Below are 22,077 nucleotides of genomic sequence, written 5' to 3' on the forward strand. Positions count from 1 at the left end.
AGCCTTGTGAATTTGGGAAAGCTACTTAACTTCTCAGCTTCTCAGTATTCTGGGGGTAAGGTGGAGGGTTTGGACCATCGAGTAGCTCCATCTCTAGAAAAGTGGAGGTTTGAATGCTGCCACACCCTTGCTGGGCTTCCTCCATCTCACCTTTCTCATCTCGTCACGGCTCCTTGCAAGGATGGGCTGGGGTGGTGGAAAGTGCAGAGGCTCTTTCCTGAGTCTGACAGACCTGCATGTCTGCATCCCGCTCCATCGTGGTCCAGCAGTGAGGCCTTCTCTTTGGCTTCCCTTGTCACACTCTGGGGATGACAGCAGCTGCCTCACAGGGAGGCTCCCCATGGCTGCTTCTTCAGTCCCTGTTCTTTCCTCATTACGCATTCCCCTTGAGCAAGGTTTTTTTTTTTTTTTTTTTTTCTCCCTGAGATGAGGTCTTGCTCTGTCACCCAGCCTGGAGTGCAGTGGCACAGTCTTGGCTCCCTGCAGCCTCAACCTTCTGGGCTTAAATGATCCTCCCACCTCAGCCTCCTGAGTAGCTGGGAATATAGGTACCTGCCACCACGCCCAACTAATTTTTTTTGTAGAGATGGGGTTTTGCCGTGTTGACCAGGCTGGTCTTGAACTCCTGGGCTCAAGTGATCTGCCTGCCTCAGCCTCCCAAGGTGTTGGGATTATAGGCATGAGCCACCGCGCCCGGCCTCCTTGAGCAACCTTTTGTGTGCTCACGGTTTCAACTGCTTGTTCATTGATGGCTCACAAATCAAGAACTCTAGGCCCTAACCTCTGCATGAGCTCCAGAAATACTTACTAACTGCAGATAGACATTTATTCTTGGGTGGCCTACTGCGGTGTGTCCCTTTATCACCTTGCTCCCACCCTGCTCCTGCTCTCTGCTCCTCAGCCTGGTGAAAGTACCTGGTGAAAGTAGACAGGCATCTACCCAGGCATCCAAGTGGGAGACTCCTCTCTGCAGCATCCCGCAGACACAATCAGTTACCAAGTCCTGCTGATTTCCCCTTTAAACAGAGCTTGAAAATGTCCCTTACCCCTCCCACCCCCATCACTACCCCATTGTTCCCTCAGGACAGGGACCCTCTGGCAAAGAAAAATGAACATACAGGGTGCACAGTGACTGCTAAATTAACCATGCTGACTTTTAGAGATAGTTCTGCACATATGAGGCACCACTACATTGGAAGACATTCAAAAGAAATGATCATAAATCCCTGCTCTTGGATATGTTGTACTGGTTCACTGCCCTGATCTAGGGTGCAGAGATTAGAGAGCTATTTTGTGTCTCTGGGTCTTTGCATGAGCTCTTCCTTCTCCCTGGCACACTCTCTCCCTTCCTTGCCTAGTTAACCATTTCTCCTCTTTAAGACTTGATTCTAAAGCCCTGGCCTCCCTCCTACCCAGGAGTACATCCTCTGTGCTCCAGAGTGCCCTGGGGACAAAGTTCTGGCCGAATCACACTGTAACTGTCCCTTTTTTTTGTTTTCCTAGTGGACTGGGAGTGACCAATAAGCAGGAACTGTGTTCTGCTCATCTCTGCAATCCCAGCAAAGGACCTGACAGACCTCAGTAAAAAACTGTCCAACGGATGACACAACTGAAAACAGGAAGACTGTATGGGCATGTGGCCTGGGATGGCAGCAGATGCACCCACCCCTGCCTAGCAAAGTCTTCTGGATGTCTGCTTTGAGGGTGAGCAGCATCAATGCCTTTCAGCTCATCTGGAGACCACAGGATCAGTAAGAGCTGACTGCAAAGCGGGTATTGATCCAAGATTCCCCTTGGACCTTTGGTTTCTCACTCTCTTCATCTGTCACCCAGTGGGAGCAACAAAACTTTGCTCATAAAAATTCCAAACTCTTGGATAGTAGTTTTATATCTGCCTTCCCTGACATTCCATCAGGAACCATGGATGCTGTCACTCTCCGGGCTTCCTCCCACCCCCATTCATCCAAAAGAGGCTCTGGAGTGATTCAGTTCTCACTTAGAGAGCCCTGGCTGGAGCTGGGGCCCTCGGACTCACCCTCCATCAAAGGGGTTCTCCCCGGGGATGATGTGCGTGCTGTCCCTGCCCACGAGGAACTTGATGCGGTCATAGAAGGAGTGTAGGTTCTGCTGTGACACAGGGACCTGTGTCTCCTGGATGATGTCCAGAGGGTCAGGGGAGCCCAGGCACAGTGGGTTGACATGACACAGGGGCTGGAGGCAGCAGTCAGGGTCCATGCAGTCCACCAGGCCATCTGCAGGAGTGACAGAGCATGTGGTTTATATTGCTATGTTCAATCAGCCGTGTTTATCCAGAATGCCTTAATTCATTTCTTCTCTATTTTTCACTCATTCAAAAAACTTTATTAAATGCTGATATAAGCCAAAGTCTCTGCTGGGCACCAAAGAGATGCAAGTGACTCAGATGTGGTCCTAGCTCACTAGTCTAGAAGGAGAGAGAGACAGTAAGTGTACAGTGTCTGTACTGTATGTTTTTCCTTCCATCGAGATAGAAGGGATTGTATGTATGAAGACCCAGAAGTGAGATAACACATGAACATTTGTGATGCTGTATTCAAATGCTGATGGCCGGAAGGTGAGTGGAAGAGCACCAGATGAGGCTGCTGAGGTTGACAGGGGCATACCAGGCTGGGCCTTGCAGGCCAGGTTAGGGAGTTTGAATTTCACCCTCAGGACAATGGGAACCACTGAAGGATTTTAAGCAGGAGGTGACTTCATCTGGTGTGCACTGCTGAAAGCGGAGGGGACCTCAGTGGAAGCTGGGAGCCAGACAGGAGAGGGCATCACTGAGGTTGCACAGGTGGAAAATAAAGGTTGCTTAGACTGCAGTAGCAACAGTGGCAATTAAGAGAAGTAGATGGTATTGAGAGACATTTAGGAGGTAAAACTGTAAGCCTTGGTGACTGCCTGGCTTTGGGAGTGAAGGCGCAGCAATTCTCAGCATCTCTCCCAGCCGCAGTGTAAGTGTGTGGCCTGCGGCTGAGTCCTCGGCCCTCTGGAGGCCTGCTCTGCTTTCTGGGAGAGGAGGCTGCAGGGATATTTGTGCTTTTCGAGTTTGTTGGATGATTTCAGATCCCTGACAGAGTTGCCATTGGCAGGGAATTCTTTTTACCACATGGATGGACTTCTTCAGGACTGGAAATTGTATTACAGCTCTACTATCTTCCCAACGTACAAAGAAAGTCCAACAGATCACAGATTTTTGGCATCATTATATCAAAGTACTTTTACAGGCACCTTATATTAACAGACTAGCTCAAAACAGACAACAAAGAGATCAGCAGATAGTGCCCAAAGTGGGGGACAGGAAAAGCCCAGGGTCATAGTCTGTGTGCTTTGTCGGCAGACAACAGTCTAACGACATGTATTCCTGCCTGGGTTCAAATTTGGGCTCTGCTGCATCTCAGCTGTGTGACTCTGGCAAACTCCCCCACCACTGTGGGAGCACACAGATACGTTCTGTGTTCCAGTACTTAGTGGAGGTGCTTAAAACATAACTGTTATACAAATAAACAAATGCGAATTGAATGAATTTACCAGTGAAGCAGGGGTTGTGACAAATGCCAGTCCATAAAAGCCAGAAAATTGTGACTTCATCCAAGTAAGCAGTGTGCTATGGTAGGAGGACCATGATGTTCAGAGACTAAAGTTCAAGACCGAGTATGGCCCCTGAGAATGACCCTGGACAAGTTCCTGTACTTAGTCTCTCTGAGGCCCATCTCTTCAATAACAGTGACATACCTACCTCTCTAGTTTTCTTCATGGAGTTAACAATACAGAAGCTGCCCACCAAAGTATTGCAAATGCATTGGCTAGACTCGGTGTCCCCGATCCTCCTTGCTAGTGGTGTGGCCTCAGGTAAGCCACTTGATTGCCCTAAAACCTAGTTTTTTCCTTAATAAATTAGTAACAAAAAGCCTTTCTGTTTCTCTCCCATATCTGCACAGTGCTGAAAAGCTTATGGTCTCCTTGAAGGCAGATAGTGATAAAAAGAGTATGGATTCCAGAGATAGACTGTCTGGGGGTCAAATCCTGGCACTGAAACTTACTAGTGTGTGACTTTGGGCAAGTTACTTAAACTCTTCGGCCTCAGTTTCCCATATCTCTTAAAGGAGGATAATAAGAGTGAGTGTCATACAAGTATTTGTTATATAGGTAAAAAGTGCAGCATTATGTCCCCAAATCTAGCATAGCATCTGACACATGGTATCATAGTGCTTAACTCTGGGTTACTTTCCCTTCCTGATCCTGAACCTAGAACATGGCTCATCAACATGAAGAGCCATTCATCCTTTGTCTGCTTACCTGCTAGATTCACTCTGAGATATGGAAAGAATGCCTCCCCTCACCCCAGCATTGATCTGGGTCCTAACTCGTGGCTCTGGTCCCAGCTCCCAGATACAACTGCCTAGCAAAGCACCTGTCTTCTCCGGCAGCCAGCAGGCTCCATCACACATTCTCATGCTGCCCCTGTCAGACATCGCTTAAACACATCATTACAGCCCAAGCTGAGGGTTATTTGCATTCTGCTATTGATGTTAGCGTGACAGATTCAGCTGTCTCATCCGTAACTCTGCAGAAATGCTCCATTATTCAATCCCAGTGAGCAGGGACGTTGACCATTAAATCAGCTAGCACAATTGAAGGGCCGTGAAAAGTCATGGCTAATTTGAAATTTTATTAGCTCTTGCCTGGTCTTGTTTACCACCAAAGCAGTCCCTGGAAGCCTGTGTTTTACCCTTTTATAAACATTCAGCTCTGTGGCACCTGGAAAGAACTGCTTCCTGTGAGAAGGGATGTCTGCTCTCTAGTCCTGGGGGAGGTTAGCCAGAAATGACAGCTGTTCTTATTAATATCTATATTAAAATGATGATGATGATGATGATGAATTGCCATATTTATTGAGTGCCAGGCATTGTGCTAAATATATTACGAGGAATGCATCATTGAATCCTCTATGAAGTAGCCACTGTTGTCACTTTCATTTTAGAGAAAAGGAACCAGAGGCTCAAAGTGGTAAAGTAACTTGGTAAAGGTCACGTAGTCAGTGAAGAAGCTGACTCAGAATCTGAACTCAGTTCTTTCTGAGGCATGTAATGTCTCTGGAGAGACTTTTAGGAACTATTTCTTAAGCAGAGAACATGAATTTCTGAATTTCTGAATCTTAGTGAGACACTACTCTTCCGTGCTCTTCCAGCCTCTTGGGCAACGTCCATCACAGTACGTCTCTTTCCATATTTATAATTTTGATTTTCTCTCTGTCCCCTGACCCCCATACTCTGCAACCCAAACGATGAGCTCCTAGAGATCAGGGGTTGTCTGATTCATTTCAGTATCCCAGGGCCCAGACCTGGACAGGAACAGTGACTGTAATCCACAGAGGTTTGAAGGATGAATAAATGACTGACCCAGGTCAGTCCTGTCCCACGAATCCAGCATCCACGTCACAGGACATCAGAGTTTGACGGAGCCTTTTATTCTGTGATCGGTGGCCAAATGCGCAATGCTTAAGAGAGCCCTCTCTCCAGGCAAACTACCTGGATTTGGACCCCAGTTCCCAATTCCCATGCAAACTGTATGACTTGGTTCAAGTTACTTCACTTCTTTAAACCTCAGTTTCTTCATATGCACAACAGGGGAGAAAAAGAAGGATGGTTAATTACTTAGACTCACCAATCTGTCTCTATAGCCAAGTGTGAAGCACAAAACTTACCTTGGATGTCTTGTGACAATGAGATAAACATTTTCTAGAGAGGAACTTTTAGGCTGAGATTCTGTCTGCAAGCATGGGACCCAGCATGCATGCCTCCCCCACATAGGAACTGATAGGCCACACCATGGCCGTTTAATTAGTATTCGTGCCTCTCATTAGTTCTGCAAAGTTTGGTTTTGAGCTCTTTGAATATTTCCCTCTCCCTTTCTCTCTAGTCTTCAGGAAATTAACTACTAAATGCTTAAAGGTTCTTCTCCTAGCTTTCATGTCTCTCAACCTCTTCCTTAATTTCCATCTTTTTATCTGCATTCTATCCTGATTTATTTCTTCAAATCTCTATTCTACTTCATTTATTTTCCCATCATTTGTGTCTGGTCTGCTGTTTAATTCGTTCTTTGGGTCATTAACTTAAATTATCTTACTTTAAAATTTCTGGATAGGCTATTTGGAACTTTTCAAAATCCACCTGTTTCTTTCTTGATCTTGTCTTGTTCTGTGGTTTTTATACATCATTTTCTCTCTTTAGTCATTTAAAGGTATATTCATTTTATAGTCTTTTTCAGGCTGTTAAGTTCTTGGGAGTGGTCATCATTCTGCATGTTGTAGTTGTTGACTCCAGCTCATGGTCAATCATTTCCTGTGTGTTCTATGATTCTGTTAATTCTCAGAAGGCTCGCCTTTCCTATGGGAATCTTGTGTGGTTGAACTAACCCTCCAGGGTGGCTTTCTGATTACGTCAGCTGGCCACCCCAGGGGTACTGCTTGTCTGGGACCACTTTTCAGGTTGATTTCTTAGGTTGGAGTTCTAGGACTGCTCTAGTGTGTCAGTTTAGATTTCAAGGTCTTTTGAGGTATAGGCTTGGTCTCTTAGCACACCTCCCACCTCCAACAAGCCATGGCAGAGAAATGCCTCCATGTTATCCTTCTGGCCTAGTAGGCACCGTTTTTTTTCAGTCCTCTTCTCATGCGACTTGTAGCCTTTGAGGATCCCAGCTTTATGCGAGGCCTCAGTTCCAACCTCCCACTGTGGATGTGCCCTGTCTGCTGACTGTGAAATTATTCCGTTCTGAGTTTCCCTGGCGCTGATGATCCTGCACATCTTCCAGGCCTGCTGTAGCTTGGGCTCCTGTGCCCACTGCTCTGGCCCATCAGCTTCATCTTGTTTCTAGAATCCAGGGCTCTCTTGTCTCCCTTTTCTTCTTTCCTCAATTTTATATACGAATGGTTGTACCTTATCATCAGAGAATCTCTGTATGACCTAGTTGGCCATTTTGCTGAAAATAAGAGTTCCAGCAAGAGCTCTGAGCCTCAGTTCTCCCATCTATAAAATGAATCATCAAACTTACTTCATAAAGATGCTGTGAGAATGAGGCAAGATCATGGATGTGAGGCAGGCACTTAGCATGATAACTAGCAACTAAGCAAGTACTTGGTAAATGATAGTTACTATTAGCTCCTGCCCAGGAGCACCCCTTGAACCATATCCTGGTAACAGGCTCTTTTGCCCTACCCTTGCCCCTCCCTACACACACATTACAGGACAGCCCTTTCTGGATGATGCAGTTGGGCCTTAGAGAACTGAAGTGGATAAACATGGTCATAGCAATGCACTGTAAATTAGGGTAGCAGAGGTCTCTGGGGATTTGCAGATTGGGGTCTTCTACAATGGAAATATCACATAAACTGTGCTCTTATGAGAGGCTGTGGCACTGTGGAATGTCTTACTCCATGCTTCACAGGTGGGAGTGATTAATGCCTATACCTTCCTGTGGTGATGCTTCCTAATCATTTATTTAACAAATATTTGCTGAGTAGTAACTGCGGACAAAACTTCCACCAATGGAGGCAATTCTATGTAAATGAGACACACAAATGAGCAGGGCTCACAGCATTCTTTTCAAAGGCTGCAGTTTACAAGACCAGCTTCTGAGTAAAACCCTCTTTATATTTTCAAATGTAGCATATGGTGGCCTGAAACAGTGCATATGGCTGTTCTACAGTGAGGGAGAATGGCTCACAATTTAATTTTCTTAGGCGTAGATGACAAATTTTAGATGATTCACACTAAAAGACAAAAAAGCATGCTGTGGGGACAGAAATGTAATTTTTGGGATAGACTAGAAACATCAACATACAGTTCAGGGGATTCTCTGGTTTTGGGGTGGCTTGGAAACATTTATAGTTTCCAGATACTTCATATCTCACCTAATTGTATATTATACATAAGTTGGTTGACTTATAAATTCTCTGCATTTTTATATTTGCTATTCCCATTCAGAGACTTTCATTATCACAGCAGAAAAAAAAAATCAGGAAAGTAGAAGATTTGCTTCTATTCCCTTCAGATTTTCCATAAAACCCTCCTAAACCCCAACTTTTGGGAAAGAACATTTTTTTCCCTAGAAATTTCCTTTTTCCTCAAAGTTCTAAACACATGCCCCCTTTTACATGGTGACAGTGAAAAGAGGCAGAAGAGAATGTGGAAAAGGCCAGGCAGGCCCTGGAGGCTAGGGGTGCAGCAGTGCCGCACTCAAGAGTGGCCCCTGATGGGGAGTGGAGGGCAAAGAAAAGGGGAAAAAAGAAGGGGGACCAGCATCTGGGGGCACTAAATGAAACACTCCAAAGTGGTTCACATACTCCTGACCCTTGAACTTGAAGCTCTGTGGTGCTCACTTGCTGCTGGTACATGGAGGGCTGGCTTCTCCTAACATTTTCATCTATGTGCTCTGGCTGGAGGATGAAGGCCCTGCCATCCTCTCAGTGCGATCCCTCTTCAATGCCTACCTTGCAGGTAGGTGTCAAATGACCTGGAGAACTAGGGAAAGGGGTGCGTGGGAGGAAGATATCCAAGCTAGATGCCTGAAGACCCAGCCTCTCTCCTGTATCTGCCCTTCTCTAGCCATGAGACCCTGGGCACATCCTTCCTATGCCCGAGATGCGATTGACTCCTGTGAAACCAGGATACCAGTCTCTGCCAACCTCTCAGGATGGCTGAAGAGCTCCAGGGTTTAAAAGAGTGAACGAGTAAGTCGACAAAAGAAATGTGAGTGTCTTTCGCATGCTGGTAACTGTTCTCTGGAGCCTGCCCTGGAGATTGAGTGTCTTTCGCATGCTGGTAACTGTTCTCTGGAGCCTGCCCTGGAGACAGGGGCTGGGCGCAGACATGGGCCGAGTCCTCTGCTGGCCACGTGGCCCTTCTTTGAGTGAACAGTTGCAGTACTGACTAGAAGTAGCTTCCTGTTTGTTGTGTGACCTTAATGGTGGCCCGTGAGTGGTGGGTCCTTAGGCCCCTCATTTCCCTTTCTCGTGTCTGCATCCGCATCGGGGAGGCCAAAGGTACATGGGATAGCCTCAAGTCTGTGGGCCTGCCTGATGGCCACCTCCTGGCCTTTAAACGCCAGAGACCCATGTCCCCTGGTGGCCAGCCTGCTGTGACTTTCACAGGAAGTAAAAGGTATGCAGGAGCGTGTTATTAAAGACGGGGGCGAGGCCAACCTTCTCACCTTTACCAATAGGGACACTGGGGCTCGGGTTATGTAATTTCCCTGACATCGTTCTGCTAGTTAAAGAGCAGAGCTGGGAATTCGGTCCATTATCTTTCTGTATATCCAGCTGTCAGGCACAATTCCACAGTGGACAACTCTTTATAGCAATGCTCCGGATTTTCTGGCTCCCAAGCTCTGTCGCCTCTCCACAGGGGGCAGAAATTGACTTGTTTATTTCTGTATCTCAAACGCATAGCACAGTGCTTTGCACACAGTAAGCATCACATTGGTTGAATGAATGAATAAATGCATGCCTTTTTTATTTGAGAATCTCAAATTAGACAGCTCCATCAGCTTGACAGGGCCCATCAAGGGCCATGGGGTGTGATGGAAGCCATTCCCTATAGGAGGAGCTCATCCCTCTCTTTAGAAAAGAGACACAGGGAACATGCCTGTTAACATTCACTTAGCACCCATTATGGCTGGAAGGCCCTGTTGTTAGGTACTGGATGTTCAGGAGTAAAACAGAGTCACGCCTCTAAAGGATTTGGTGTAGTGGGGTAGACAGAGACAACTGAGTGTTGGAGAAGAAGGAAGCAAAAGGGGCTGTGGAAGCCCAAAGGTGGGACCCCAACTCAGACTGGGGGCTGGGTTATTTCCTAGAAGACAGAATGCTTGAACTGAATCTAAAAGAATGGGCAAGGATAAAAAGGAGAATGGGGGTGCGGGCTGGGGCAATGAGGGGCAATCTGTGGTCTAGTAAGCTCTTTGTACCTTAGTTGTTTGCATGGTTCCTTAACCTCACAGCCCCATGGACAGTGTATAGCAAGCCTATCAGTCTTTCTGCAGGCTTAACTCTTCCTTGGCTTGACGACCCATTAGCCAACCTTATCTCTTTCTTGTCTGCAGTCTGACCACAGAACTGTTTTACAAGAGCATTTGCGGAGGCCCCGGGGGTGGAAGGTGGAATGTGTCTCCCCGTCTGTACATACTAGGGAGAAGATTTTGTCATTTGCTATAATAAATTCTGTGCCTCCTTTCAAAAGGCTTGCAAAGTCTTTATCTTCCCGTTGGAACACAAGATTTTTAAAGGTCAATTTCTCTCTTGTCTCTTATCATGAGAAATGTGGTTTAGAGATATTTTGAAGGATGACCAAATTCTTTGGCTTTATGTGAACTCTCCCTTCCAGCAATAGGAGATGAAAAGGAAAAGGGAAGACAGAGACCTTTGTTCTCAGTTTTCCTGAAATTTCTCCTTCTAGGTTGCATCTCTCAATTATCTATTGCAACAATCTATCCAAGATTGTTTTTTCATGGGGCCAAGAGCACCAAAAGAGATTATCATACCTTGAAGCTACTTAAAGATCCTTTATCAGAAAAGGCCTGGTTGCTTAAAATCCAGTGGAGTTTTTATCCTGGAGGCTTTTAAAAAACATAGGTTCCAATCTAATCCTAGCTCTCCCACTGAGCCACTGTGTGACTTTGGGCAAATCATTTCAGTTCTCTGAGCCTTAGTTTCCCTGTATGTAAATGTGTGCCTTGCAACTTTGTTGTAAAGGCTGGAGATGATGTGTGCAGAGTGTCTAGCACAGTGCCCGGCACTCAGGAATGTGCTCAACAATGGCTGTTGTTTTCCTTTATGTACGTTTGGATTCTTTTCTAGCAAAGAGTGTGTAACAGTCTGGAATACAGACTTTAACAAAGAAAATGAAAAAGATAAAAACATATTATATAGAGAAGTATATCATAATATTAAATGAAAAAATAGAATGTAAAATTTTATAGAGGACATAATTCCAATTTTTAAAAATAATTATTTACAAATACATATTTTATAATAAATATCATGTTTTTGTGATTGCAGGTGGAAAGGAGCAGGAGAAACAACTGATATCTGTAGTTGATAAACTAAGTCTTAGAGTTAAGTTGAGTACGTCACTCAAGGTCACACAGTGACCAAATCAGGGAGCCAGGAGTTGAATCCAGACAATCTGGGTACAGATCCTGTACTTTTAATCACTGTGCTATGTTGCCTCTCAGGTCCTTTAAATATATAACCTGTGATCCTCATAGCAGCCCTGCAAAGTGGGCATTATTATCCTCATTTTACAGTGACTTAGCATCTTTGGGACATGGTATTACCATCTTTGAAATGGGCATGAATGAACATCCCCATAAGAGGGTAAAACGAGAAGATGCATGTGTCTGCACTTAGTCAGCATGTACTCAAGGCACACAGTACGAATGGGGCACACCTTCTTTGTCAAGCGGGGCACACACAGGCTTCACTTTGAGTGGGTGAGTTAGGGCCCCTCTGCTTGTCTGCCTTCTGGTCCCTCTCAGGAGCCAGTGCCCAAGGTGAGAGCATTAGGAGACCGGCGGTCATCGAGTCACATGAAGGATCTTGTTTCCATGTTTAAATCTAGCCAAAAATCATACATGAAAATAAAAACAAACCAATAAAGCTACTCCCTGGCTCAGTCGTACTGTTTAGCTCCTTTTTTTTCCCCCCCAGACACAGTCCTCCTCTGTTGCCCTGGCTGGAGTGCTGGAGTGCACAGACACAATCTCAGCTCACTGAAACCTCCACCTCCCAAATTCAAGTGATTCTCGTACCTCAGCCTCCTAGGTAGCTGGGATTACAGGTACACACCACCAAGCCCAGCTAAGTTTTTGCATTTTTAGTACAGATGGGGTTTTGCCATCTTGGCCAGACAGTTCTCGAACTCCTGGCCTCAAGTGATCTACCCGCCTCAGCCTCCCAAAGTGCAGCTTTTTTCTTTTTGTCTCATCATTTAAAAACACTGTTGTAGCATTCTTAATGAAACTTGAAATTCAAGTTTAATTTAAAATGTGTTGTTTTAAACCCAGCAAATTGGGAAAGAAGAGTAACCAGGAATTCTTAGATAACTTGAAGGGCTACAGGGGTCTACAGCGGGCCATATGTCTGAGATCTGGACACAGTGAGAAGCTCTAATGTCGCCAGACCTCACATACTCTGGCAGATTCTGCGACCGGCCAGCTATGTGACTTCTGCAAAATACTCGCTAAGCTTCCTTTTCCTTATCATGAGGGAATAGTAAGGGGATAATAAGGCCACATTCCTCACAGTGTTATTGGGTGGATACACAATTGCTTTGCAAACTGTAAAGTGACATACAAGTTATTACACTCTCATAAGCTTTGCGGTACTGCTGCAGCCTACTTAAATCTGAGTAAGTACTCACACTACACTTCTAGGTGGAGGATAAATCACTAGGAGAAGGCAGAAGTGCTCTAGGTTCACAAGACCATGTGGAATGGCTGAAGAATCTAGTCCAGGTCATGTAATGACTTGCTTTGTGACTATGATGTGTGTGATGTCACCTCACCTCTCTGGGCTCCACTTGTCCTGTCTGTAAACATGCAGGAGAGGGAGTTAAAGTCAAGGTTCTCTGATGTCCCTTTCAATCCTCTTACTCAACATTAAACTCTGTTAATTCCTTCTCCAAGCCTTGAGTCATATCATCTAAGAACAACCACTCAGTGAGACTCTAACACAATTTCTCTCCAGCCTGAATGATTTATCTGGGATTATGCTGTATACCCTGTCATGGCTGAAATAAAGGCACTCATTTAATTCTGCTTCCATCAGACTGAGTCATTTGGATGACAATTTCTTACAAATGACTGTGAGTTTCTTGAGGGAGAAAGACTGGGCCATGTTCACTGGTCTTTACGTCTCCTTGGAAAGGAGCATGGTGCCTTGTAGGTAGCAGGAGCCCTACAAACGTGTGCTTGGCTGAACTGAAAGTAGCCCAGTGCAAATATGGCTTACTCATGTGCTCCTTTCTTCCTCTCTCCCTCCACTAAAACTGCCCCCATTTGGCCAAGGCTCAGAGTAATAAAGAGGCCAGTGGCGATAACTCTTACTACCCCTGGCACTTGGGGACAGTCCACTCTCTAAGGTTGTTTCATCTATGCCACCCTGCAAAGCAGGGGTCCGCGGCACCTTCCCCTTGGCTCCCGCAATGGGTGGATAGCCCACTGAACTGAGAGCGCCCTGAGGTGAGACGTTTCCTCCTTTCATAGTTGAGAACCCGAGGTCAAAGACCCTCAACAATTTGGCCTTCCCAGCTGATTCTATTCCCAACCATGATGACCCATGGGATGTCTTCCTGACTGGACTGAAAGTCCCATGGGACAGAAATCACATCACAGTTCCCAGCAGGGCACCCAGGCATCTGATATCAGTTGAATGAGTGGATGCTCCTTTATCCTGGCAATTGTCCCATTGCATTGCAATTACTTCCTGTTTCTCTCTCCCTCTAGATTGTGACCTTCACAAGGGCAGGGACTGTGTCTTATTTATCTCTGAAGCCCCAGTACCCTGGACAGGGTCTGATACAATGTAGACACTTGGTTAACATTGGTTGAGTGAGTGAAGAAACTATGTGCAAGCTCATTTCAGCCCATAACATGCTCCAAAAATGCAAGTGGCATATTCTCCCACAATTGGGGATTTTTCTGGTTGATCTTTTCCACTTCCCACTGGCTCATCTCTCAGAACAGCTGGAGGAGGCTCTATTCCCCTGGGGTGTGGATCAGCCCCATTTCCTATGAGAAGAACCTCTCTCTCCCCACAGAGCTGTGGGCTTTGGGCTACGGTATGCCCATGCCCCATGTTACCAATGGTGCATTCTTGTGCTAGGAGGGCTGGCTCTGAAGTATGGCAAACAAAGGACACACTTGAATTGCATTTCATGGGAGAGAATCAATGAGCCTTGTTCTATAACCTACACTTGTATGTATACTGGTAGGGAGAGAGGTGCGCCCTTTCCCCACATTTCCTAAAGACATGCAGTTATTTCGCTGCCCAGATGTGCAACAGCTGTTTGAAGGCTTTGGCCAAGACTTTTGACTCGTGAGAAGGGAATGGTGGCTCCTCTCCCCTTTTCTTCTATTACATGAGTGTTACTATTAGTTACTGGAATTGTGCCTACACAGACAAAGTGAAGGGGAATGCTGAGGAAATCATGCAGATAATGTAGGCTGACATCTCTTTCCTATGAAGAGTAAATATAAAAGCACTTTACCTTGCCTGAAGACAGGGGTGCTTGTTGCCCTTCCCTGTTTTGTCCTGGCTTGGCCCATAATGATGTCTCTGAATAGAGAGCCCTTTCCTTTCCAGGAAACCGCTACCCATCCAAGTGTCACCTTCTTGAAGAATGCTTTCCTACTCCCACAACAACCAATATATAACTCTACAACAGCACTTATCACAGTTCATTAGCATTTAACTTGCGGTCTTTCTCCCCCATTTGAGGTCCTGGCGTACAGGGACAGGACTTCCTTATCTCTATGCCTAGCATAGGGCCCAATTCTAAAAGAAGAACTCTGGATATTTATGGAGCACAAAAATTAATGAACTCCACAAGTTTCAGATTGATTAAGGAACATTTCAACCCTCCAAGATCTCAGGAGAACATAGACCTTCTGTTTCTGCCTAGCTACTATGGCCAACCCCACAACCTCCTTGTTGACAATTGCTCCACTGGGCCTGGGCCTGGGTGCATCAGGCCCAATTACCTCCTGGATTTAGGCAGCAGGCAAAAGGGCTGAAAGCTGCCTGGCTCAAAGACCAGTGCTCTGAAACAGCCCTCTCTAGGCTGCTGAAACCCACTGAAGGCAAATAAACCACAGAAATCACAATATCACACACTTGGCCTTTTAATTCTTATGGTGCTTTGGGGTTTGAGAATCCCTCTAAATAGAAAATTCCCAAAGGTTAGAATGCTGAGTTTCTGAGCTATTGATTTCCTACACTGTGAAACATATTAAAATCCTTTGGTATAAATATTAGGGAGCCACATAGACTTGTTTGGACTAAGCTAACTGTTAGGCCATCATTAGGAAGAAAGGGTTAACTGTTTTGGTTTTTTTCATATCTTTATCTTTTCATTCTCCTAATAACCACCTGCAAGTGGGAGAATCAGGAAGGACTGATGTATCTTCCAGGTGGGAAAGTAGAACACATTATGGTTGTATTTACCCAAGTTAATGCAACAGAAAAATGAAGGCTAATTCTATGACTAAGATAAGGACTGAAATGGTACTTATGGGCCAGCTGCCTCATTTTATTAACAGAGAGAGTGAGGCCCAGAGCCACTAAACAGCATGTGTAAGGATGCACAGGGAGTCAAAGCCAGAGCTGGAATTAGAACTCAGGTCTTCACTCTCAGCTAATGAATGTTCTAAAAGATGAGCACCTCCTTCCTTGGGCTTTGACTGTCTAGCACTTTAAAAAAACCCAAAGCAAAGGCCATTTCTATTACAAAAGGTGTCTGCTGGTGTGCAGTGAGGGTAACCCCCAGAATCAGAGGAGAAGAGACCTTGACCAAAGGTAACTCAACCTCCCTCCCCTGGAGAAGTGTCCCTCTGCAGCTTCTGTGATAAAGAATTAGATGGTCTCTTCTTATCCATCTTCAGTGAGGGGGACCCATAACTTTGCCAGACATCTCATCCTACTGTTGAATAGTTAGAAACCTTTCTTCCATATGCCTTCTCCTCTATACTGGCTGCTGGATATCAATTACTTTCATTTATATTAGTTAATTTTAATTGATTCAAATGGAACACCTGTGACACACACTCATCCCTAAGCCACATATGCAGCTTTTTTGCTTGCACCACAGGTCCCCCTGACTGGATGACTGGTGTGCTGGTGGCCTGTTAGCTCAGTAATACCCATTCTCCACTCTGGGCCTCCCACCCTCTGGAGCCGCCTGGAGCCCATTGGTGCCAGAGCCCTACCTCCATCGTTGTCTTTGCTGTCACCGCAGGCAGTCTCCATGGAAGTGTCACAGCCAGCTCCTCTCCAGCCCAGCTGGCAGACGCAGTGCCAACCATTCAGGTCTAAGGTACATCTGCCGTTGCCATTGCACAACCCAGGGCAACCCTCTGAAAGACAAAGTTCAGAGTCGAGGTCTGATCACCCAGAGTCAACCGCCATCACACACACTCACACGCTACCTGCCAACTTGCAAAATGCCTTCATATCCATCAGCACACGAATGCCCACAGCAGCCCAGGGAGGCAGGTATCACTAGGAATTGCCACTTTACAGAGAAGGCAACTGAGGCTCAGAGAGGTGAAAGGACTTGCCAAGGTCGCACAGTCAGAAGTGGCAGGGACAGGGTTGAAACCCACACCTTCTGTATCTAAAAGCCCTTCTTTCAAAAGTGACTGGGATTCTGGAGCTGGAGTTGGTGGATGTCGGCCTGTCAGAATCTAACCAATAGAACTTTTTGCCTGATCCTTGCTTCTTGTTCATTCTCATGTGTTCCTCTTATCTCTGGCAGCTGTTTAGCACAAAGGAAACACCTTTGTGTTTATTCCTCGCTTCCTTCAGCACTTCTGGGTATCATTCTAAAGGGTGTTATTTTTTCCAACTCTTATAGTAGGTCAATTTTATTGGACCCTAGGCTTTTCATTTATTTTGTCTTATTTTCTCCTAAACAACTGTCTTTGCTTTGAGGAAGAGGGCTTGGGGCTTTTTCTTACCATCTTGTCTACAGCTACACTTAGAAAAGGCCCTGCACCCAGAGGAGCTGTGATGGCCATTGTGAAACACTAACTAGGGCTGTCTGTGAGTGCAACGCAGGTACAGCCAGGCTGCTCTGCTCTCATTACACTCATATGCACGTCTGCCTGCCTGTCTGTCATTTATTAAGCATCTTCTTTGGGCTAGCACTGGAGGTACAGAAATGAATAAGACCTATTCTTATTCATGAGGTGCATAAAGCCTATCAAAGGAGACAAATTTATATAGGCAAAAAATTTCACTGCTAAATGCCCTAAAGGAGATGTACAAAACATGGTGGGAACTTAACACAGGTGTGGCCATCTGAGAGGGCTGTAGATGATTTGATCAAGAAGGGCCAGGCAATATTTAGATGTTGTGTTGGTTCTGCTTGGACCATATTATAAAGTGGGGAAGTTTTAAAAAAATACTATTAAAGTAGATTTGCAGGTTTTTTGACTGCCACATCTTTAAACCTCTCCAAGTTTGTGGCTCAGAAATCTATGTTGAGAATATGTTAAGTTACATGGTTCACTTCAGCTTCTATTGTGCCACTTGGTTTTCACTCAAGGCCTTACATTAACAATCCTGCCAAACCCCCTCTCCAAGGGGCTATCAAAAACCACCTGTCACTGGCAAGACTTCCATCTCTTCTCTGCCTCTGCTCAGTCTTGGGAGAGGTGTGGGTGTGAAAGCACTGTGTCAGCTAGAAAGCTTCATTTGTTTTGTTAGTATGAGCAGCAAAGTGCTCCAAATATGGCTACAAACTGAATCTTCTGCCGTGAAGTAATGGGAAATTGACTCATTATTCTTAAATGGGACAACAAATGTGAAAGTTGCTGCCCAGTACAAGATCTGGGCCAAGGTAGCTGCTCACTAAATAGCTGATCAATCAGAATCTAAAACTTGAGTGTTTCAAGGACTTTAGATAGTTGACCGTTATTCCAAAGTAAAAGAAAATAACATGTTTATTTCCACTTGAGATGTTCATCACAACAACCCATCAATCTGGCCACTGTGTTTTCCATTCAAAGGAAGAAACATGTAACAGTTGTATACTCCAGCCTAGGAGGGATTCCTCCAGAAGTGTTTGTAGACTATGGGTTTCTGTATAGTAGGAGCCTGCTGGGAAAGATGGGAGGCTACCAGCATGGCCACCCCAAAAAGTGATTGAGAAAGAAGTTTTAAAAGTGAGTCCCAGGAGCAGTGCTGTGACACACAGGTGGCTATCCAGGCACTCTGACTCAGTTGCTAACATCAGCCACCTTTAGTGATCTAAACAATCACAGTTTTCTCTTTTCCTCAATTAGTCTCATGTCAACTTTTGTCTGTCCAGCTGGGACTTGTTTTCAATTAAGCCTCATTTGTATTTGGAATTAGTCATGGAGGAAGTAGGGTCTGATCTTTAAGAATGGTAGCTGACTGCTTTCTTTTGCTGTAAGATAAAGCCTCTTATAAGAGACAAAGAGTATCTCTCGCGTAAGAGCACAAGCTTGAGAGGCATATCAGAGTTTGGCTGTACCACTCAGTGGCTGTGTGACTCAGGCACGTTATTGAATTTCTTTGAGCCTCAGTCTTTTTACTTACAAACTGTGGTTGTTGGGAGGGTTAAATAAGGTATGCATGATGCACAAAGCCTGGCATACAGCTCAAACATAATATCTGAATCTTCTACTCACCTTTACCTTCTCTCTATTTTGGGCAGAGGGCATATAATATCATATGTTGTACCCATAACCTCAGGTGGGGCTCACAGAAAGGCAAAATAGGAAACTGAGGCAGTTATCTAGATCAGAGTCAGCAAACTTGTTCTGTAAAGACCCAGAGAATAAATAGTTTAGGCTTGTGAGCCATATGGTCTCTTGCAATTACTCAACTCTGCCATTATAGCTTGAAAGCAGCCATTTTTAAATGAATAAGCATGGCTGTGCTCCAACTAACTTGATTTACAAAAATAGGTGATGGGCCCGATTTGGTCTGTGGGCTGTAATTTGCCAACCTCTGGTTTAGATGCTTCAGGATGGTGAGACAAAGACAGCTGCCATGTACTGAGGGTCTACTAGGGCTGGCCACTGTGCTAGGCACTTTATATAGATTTCTAAAATAAGTAAATTTTTGTTAAAAATATTCAGATCCTGATTTTCTAGGGCAGATCCAATTTTACACCATTTAATCCTGAATTTTTAATAAAAGCCCTGTGTCGTAATAGAGCGAGGACTTTGGAGGTAGATCAGCCTCAGTTCAAATCCTAGCACCATCATTTTACTTACTACTTGTGTTATAACTGGCAAATTATTTAACTCTAAGCTTCAGTTTTCTCATCTGTAAAATGGAGATAATACCTGATTCTAAGAGTACTTGAGAGTATTAAATGAGATAATATATACCAATTATTTATCACAGTGGGTAACATACATAGGCATTCAATAAATGAGAGCTGTTATTATTATTATTATTGGATTTACTTGTTTTAAGTTTGTATAACTTCACTAAGAAATTCATAAACAAGAAAATAACCCTTTGCCAGCCCAAGTTGTATAATGTTTAGGTCAAAAGCTATGGTCCTCATAAATAAATCCTTGCCAAAAACAATCAAGACAAGCACTGGGCTTGTCTCACGGCACCATGAACATGCAGTGCAGTGAGAGGTGGCACGATGGGTTCAGGGCTGCGAGTCCCAGTGCAGGCCACCATTCATGCTTTCCTAGCATACTGTACTTCTCTCAATAGCAACAGTCCCAAGGATACTTACATGATCAATTCTGCAATTAGTTTCATTGTCTTACTTCTTCCATTAGAATGTACCAGTGCCTGCACATAGCAGACACTCAATATATATTTGTTAAAATGAATCAATGAGAGGGACAAGAGACCTGGGTTCTGGCCTAATATGGGGGGAGTTGGGAAAGTTACTTTCTCTCTTTGGGTCTCAATTTCCCCATTTATAAAATAAGGATTTGGATGAGATGATCCATTAGGTCCTTCCGGCATCACTGACCCAATAGAGAAGGTCAAAACAACTTCAAGTTAGTTGATTCTGTTCTTAAATTCAACCAGCTTTACTCAGTACCTGGAGGATACTGGACTTTGTGTTAATTAACAGAGATGAGATATATCATCTGCCCTAAAATTTTTTATATTCTCTTTATTTATACCATACTTTGTTCTAGGAAGGGTTTAAAATAGGTCTTATAATCACAAACCATACTTCTCAAAGTGAACCTTGTGAAATAGTAGTTCTATGAGGTCTTCAAGAACAAGCTTCTGCAGTCAAATAAGTTTGGAAAACATTGCATTCTATACTCTTATTGTAGAAAGTCACACGAATATCAATATATTAAAGGCTCCAAGAAGTCTTAGAATAAAGAAAGCTGCTTATTTCATTACTACTGCATTTTCCAACTTGACTTCAGAACTCTTTCCCCCACCCAGTAACCTGTGTGATATTCCATTCTATAGAACACCCTCAGGGAAGCCCTGCTCTAGTGAACTCCTGTGGGCACATGGCATCTTGGGCACATAGTCCATGCTGCTCTGAGGCTGTCTGAAAATATCATCACCAGATCTTTAGTGGGATTAGGTCAATGAATCATTGAGGTGCCAGTTTGGAAGATGTGGAGCAGGTGTTCTCAGGGAGGGTTAACTCCAGATGTGGAATCACAGAGAATCACAAATGTGGAAATCCACAGTCAATTTCTTCAAATGGACCAAGTGATACCCTAAAGATCTGCACTATCCTCTAAGTTTCAGAGGGACTGTGAGTACCTGTGGGTGGAACAACGTTTGCTTTCATCCAGCCATTTGCTTCTGGGATAATTACACCCCTAATAGCCAGCATTATGAAGACTCCTCCAGGATGACTTGCAGACTTTCTTAAAGCAATATGTCCATCCTTACCCGCTGAGGCTAATTCCACAAACCCTGAAACTCATCAATAATTCAGAGAGCCCACATGACATTAATAATCCCTTCTGGAAAGACCCACACCAGGCATTTGCTAGAGTCAAAATAATGTGATTTTAAAGTTTAGAGAAAGGCTAACAAAGCTTTTCAAAAGAAATGATGCCCTTTGAATTACAAGGGACCACTTTATCTTCAATCTCCTGCTTAGGCCTATGAAGAAGTCCCCCTTGCAGCTAGCACCAGGTATGATTAGAAGACTTTCAGAATCCTTGAAGGTATTATTTTTTAGTTAAGTGGCATGGATGCCATGCAATACACTTACCATATATCAAATGGCCCATTTCTTTATGTTTCTCTTACTGGTCCTCTTATACTCTTTTCTCTCTCCATATTCACTTCCCTAGACAAAGCCATCATCATCTCTTACCTAGATGACAGCAATAGTCTGGTAATCGGTCTTCTTGTTCTCAATAGTCCCCCCTCAATTCTCCTTTCACAATAGGGCCAGACTGATCTTCCAAATCACAAATGTGATCTAGTTATCATCTTGCTTTTAAAAACCTTCAGATGCTTTCTTATACCCTTACGTTAAATTCCACAATCTATAAGGCCCCAACAACCTAAGTTAGTGGGGTGGCTACTTGCTAAGTGGTGGCCTTTGGACTTCCCCTGTCATAACTCTCATCACACTACGTTGGAATTATTTGTTTTAGTGTCTTCTCTGCTAGACTGCAGGCACCTTGAGAGCAGGGACCATATCTGTTGTGTGGTATTCATATTTCCTAACACTTAGGAGTTCAGCAGATTTGTTGAGTAAACATTGTTTCTTTACTCTCTACCAAAGCAACTGGGAAGCAATGAACAAAATCTTGCCCATCTTTGAACAGTAAAATACTCTACTCTGACAAGACCTGAACTTCCAAGAGACAGATCTCTGGATTATTTTTTTTAGAATTAGTATCCATTATACCAAAATATCAGCCAGATGAGTGCTTGGGTCAGACCTAGATTTTGCCAAGAAACATTTGCCTTTTAAAACAAGTTATGATTCATTGACCTAATCCAACTAAAGTTCAGGTGATGATATTTTCTGAACTAAAGATCAGAGCAGGTGATTTGAGAAAGAATACAGGCCACTTCCCAGTGAGGGTGCCAGTTTGGAAGATGTGGTATGGAGGAAAATATATTGGAAATTATGGACATTCTTGGTGACTTAAGGTGACAGAAGATAGAATGTTGAAATATGGATAAAGCCAGGAAATGCAGAGTCCTGGTTCTGCTACTTACTAGAAGTGTGAGCCAGGATGACCCACTCAACTTCTCAACTTCAGTTTCCTTTTTCAATCAAATGGGTATCATTATATCTATTCCCTTAAAAAAATCACATGACTCACCTA

At 44.3% G+C, this 22,077-nt stretch overlaps 1 protein-coding gene across 18 annotated transcripts in view; it reads right to left on the reverse strand.

Annotated features, from left to right (window-relative positions):
- TENM4 (teneurin transmembrane protein 4) overlaps nucleotides 1-22,077 on the reverse strand; it is a 791,957-nt gene that overhangs the window by 95,875 nt on the left and 674,005 nt on the right. For all 18 annotated transcript variants that reach the window (XM_065528783.1, XM_074014900.1, XM_065528781.1 and 15 more), the window contains 2 exons: nucleotides 16,009-16,155; nucleotides 2,036-2,252 (listed from right to left, as the gene is read on the reverse strand). In XM_065528783.1, coding sequence (XP_065384855.1) covers nucleotides 2,036-2,252; nucleotides 16,009-16,155 — 364 coding nt within the window. The remainder of the gene's footprint in view (nucleotides 1-2,035; nucleotides 2,253-16,008; nucleotides 16,156-22,077) is intronic.

Source organism: Macaca fascicularis, chromosome 14, assembly GCF_037993035.2.
Source record: "Macaca fascicularis isolate 582-1 chromosome 14, T2T-MFA8v1.1".
NCBI classification, from domain to species: domain Eukaryota; kingdom Metazoa; phylum Chordata; class Mammalia; order Primates; family Cercopithecidae; genus Macaca; species Macaca fascicularis.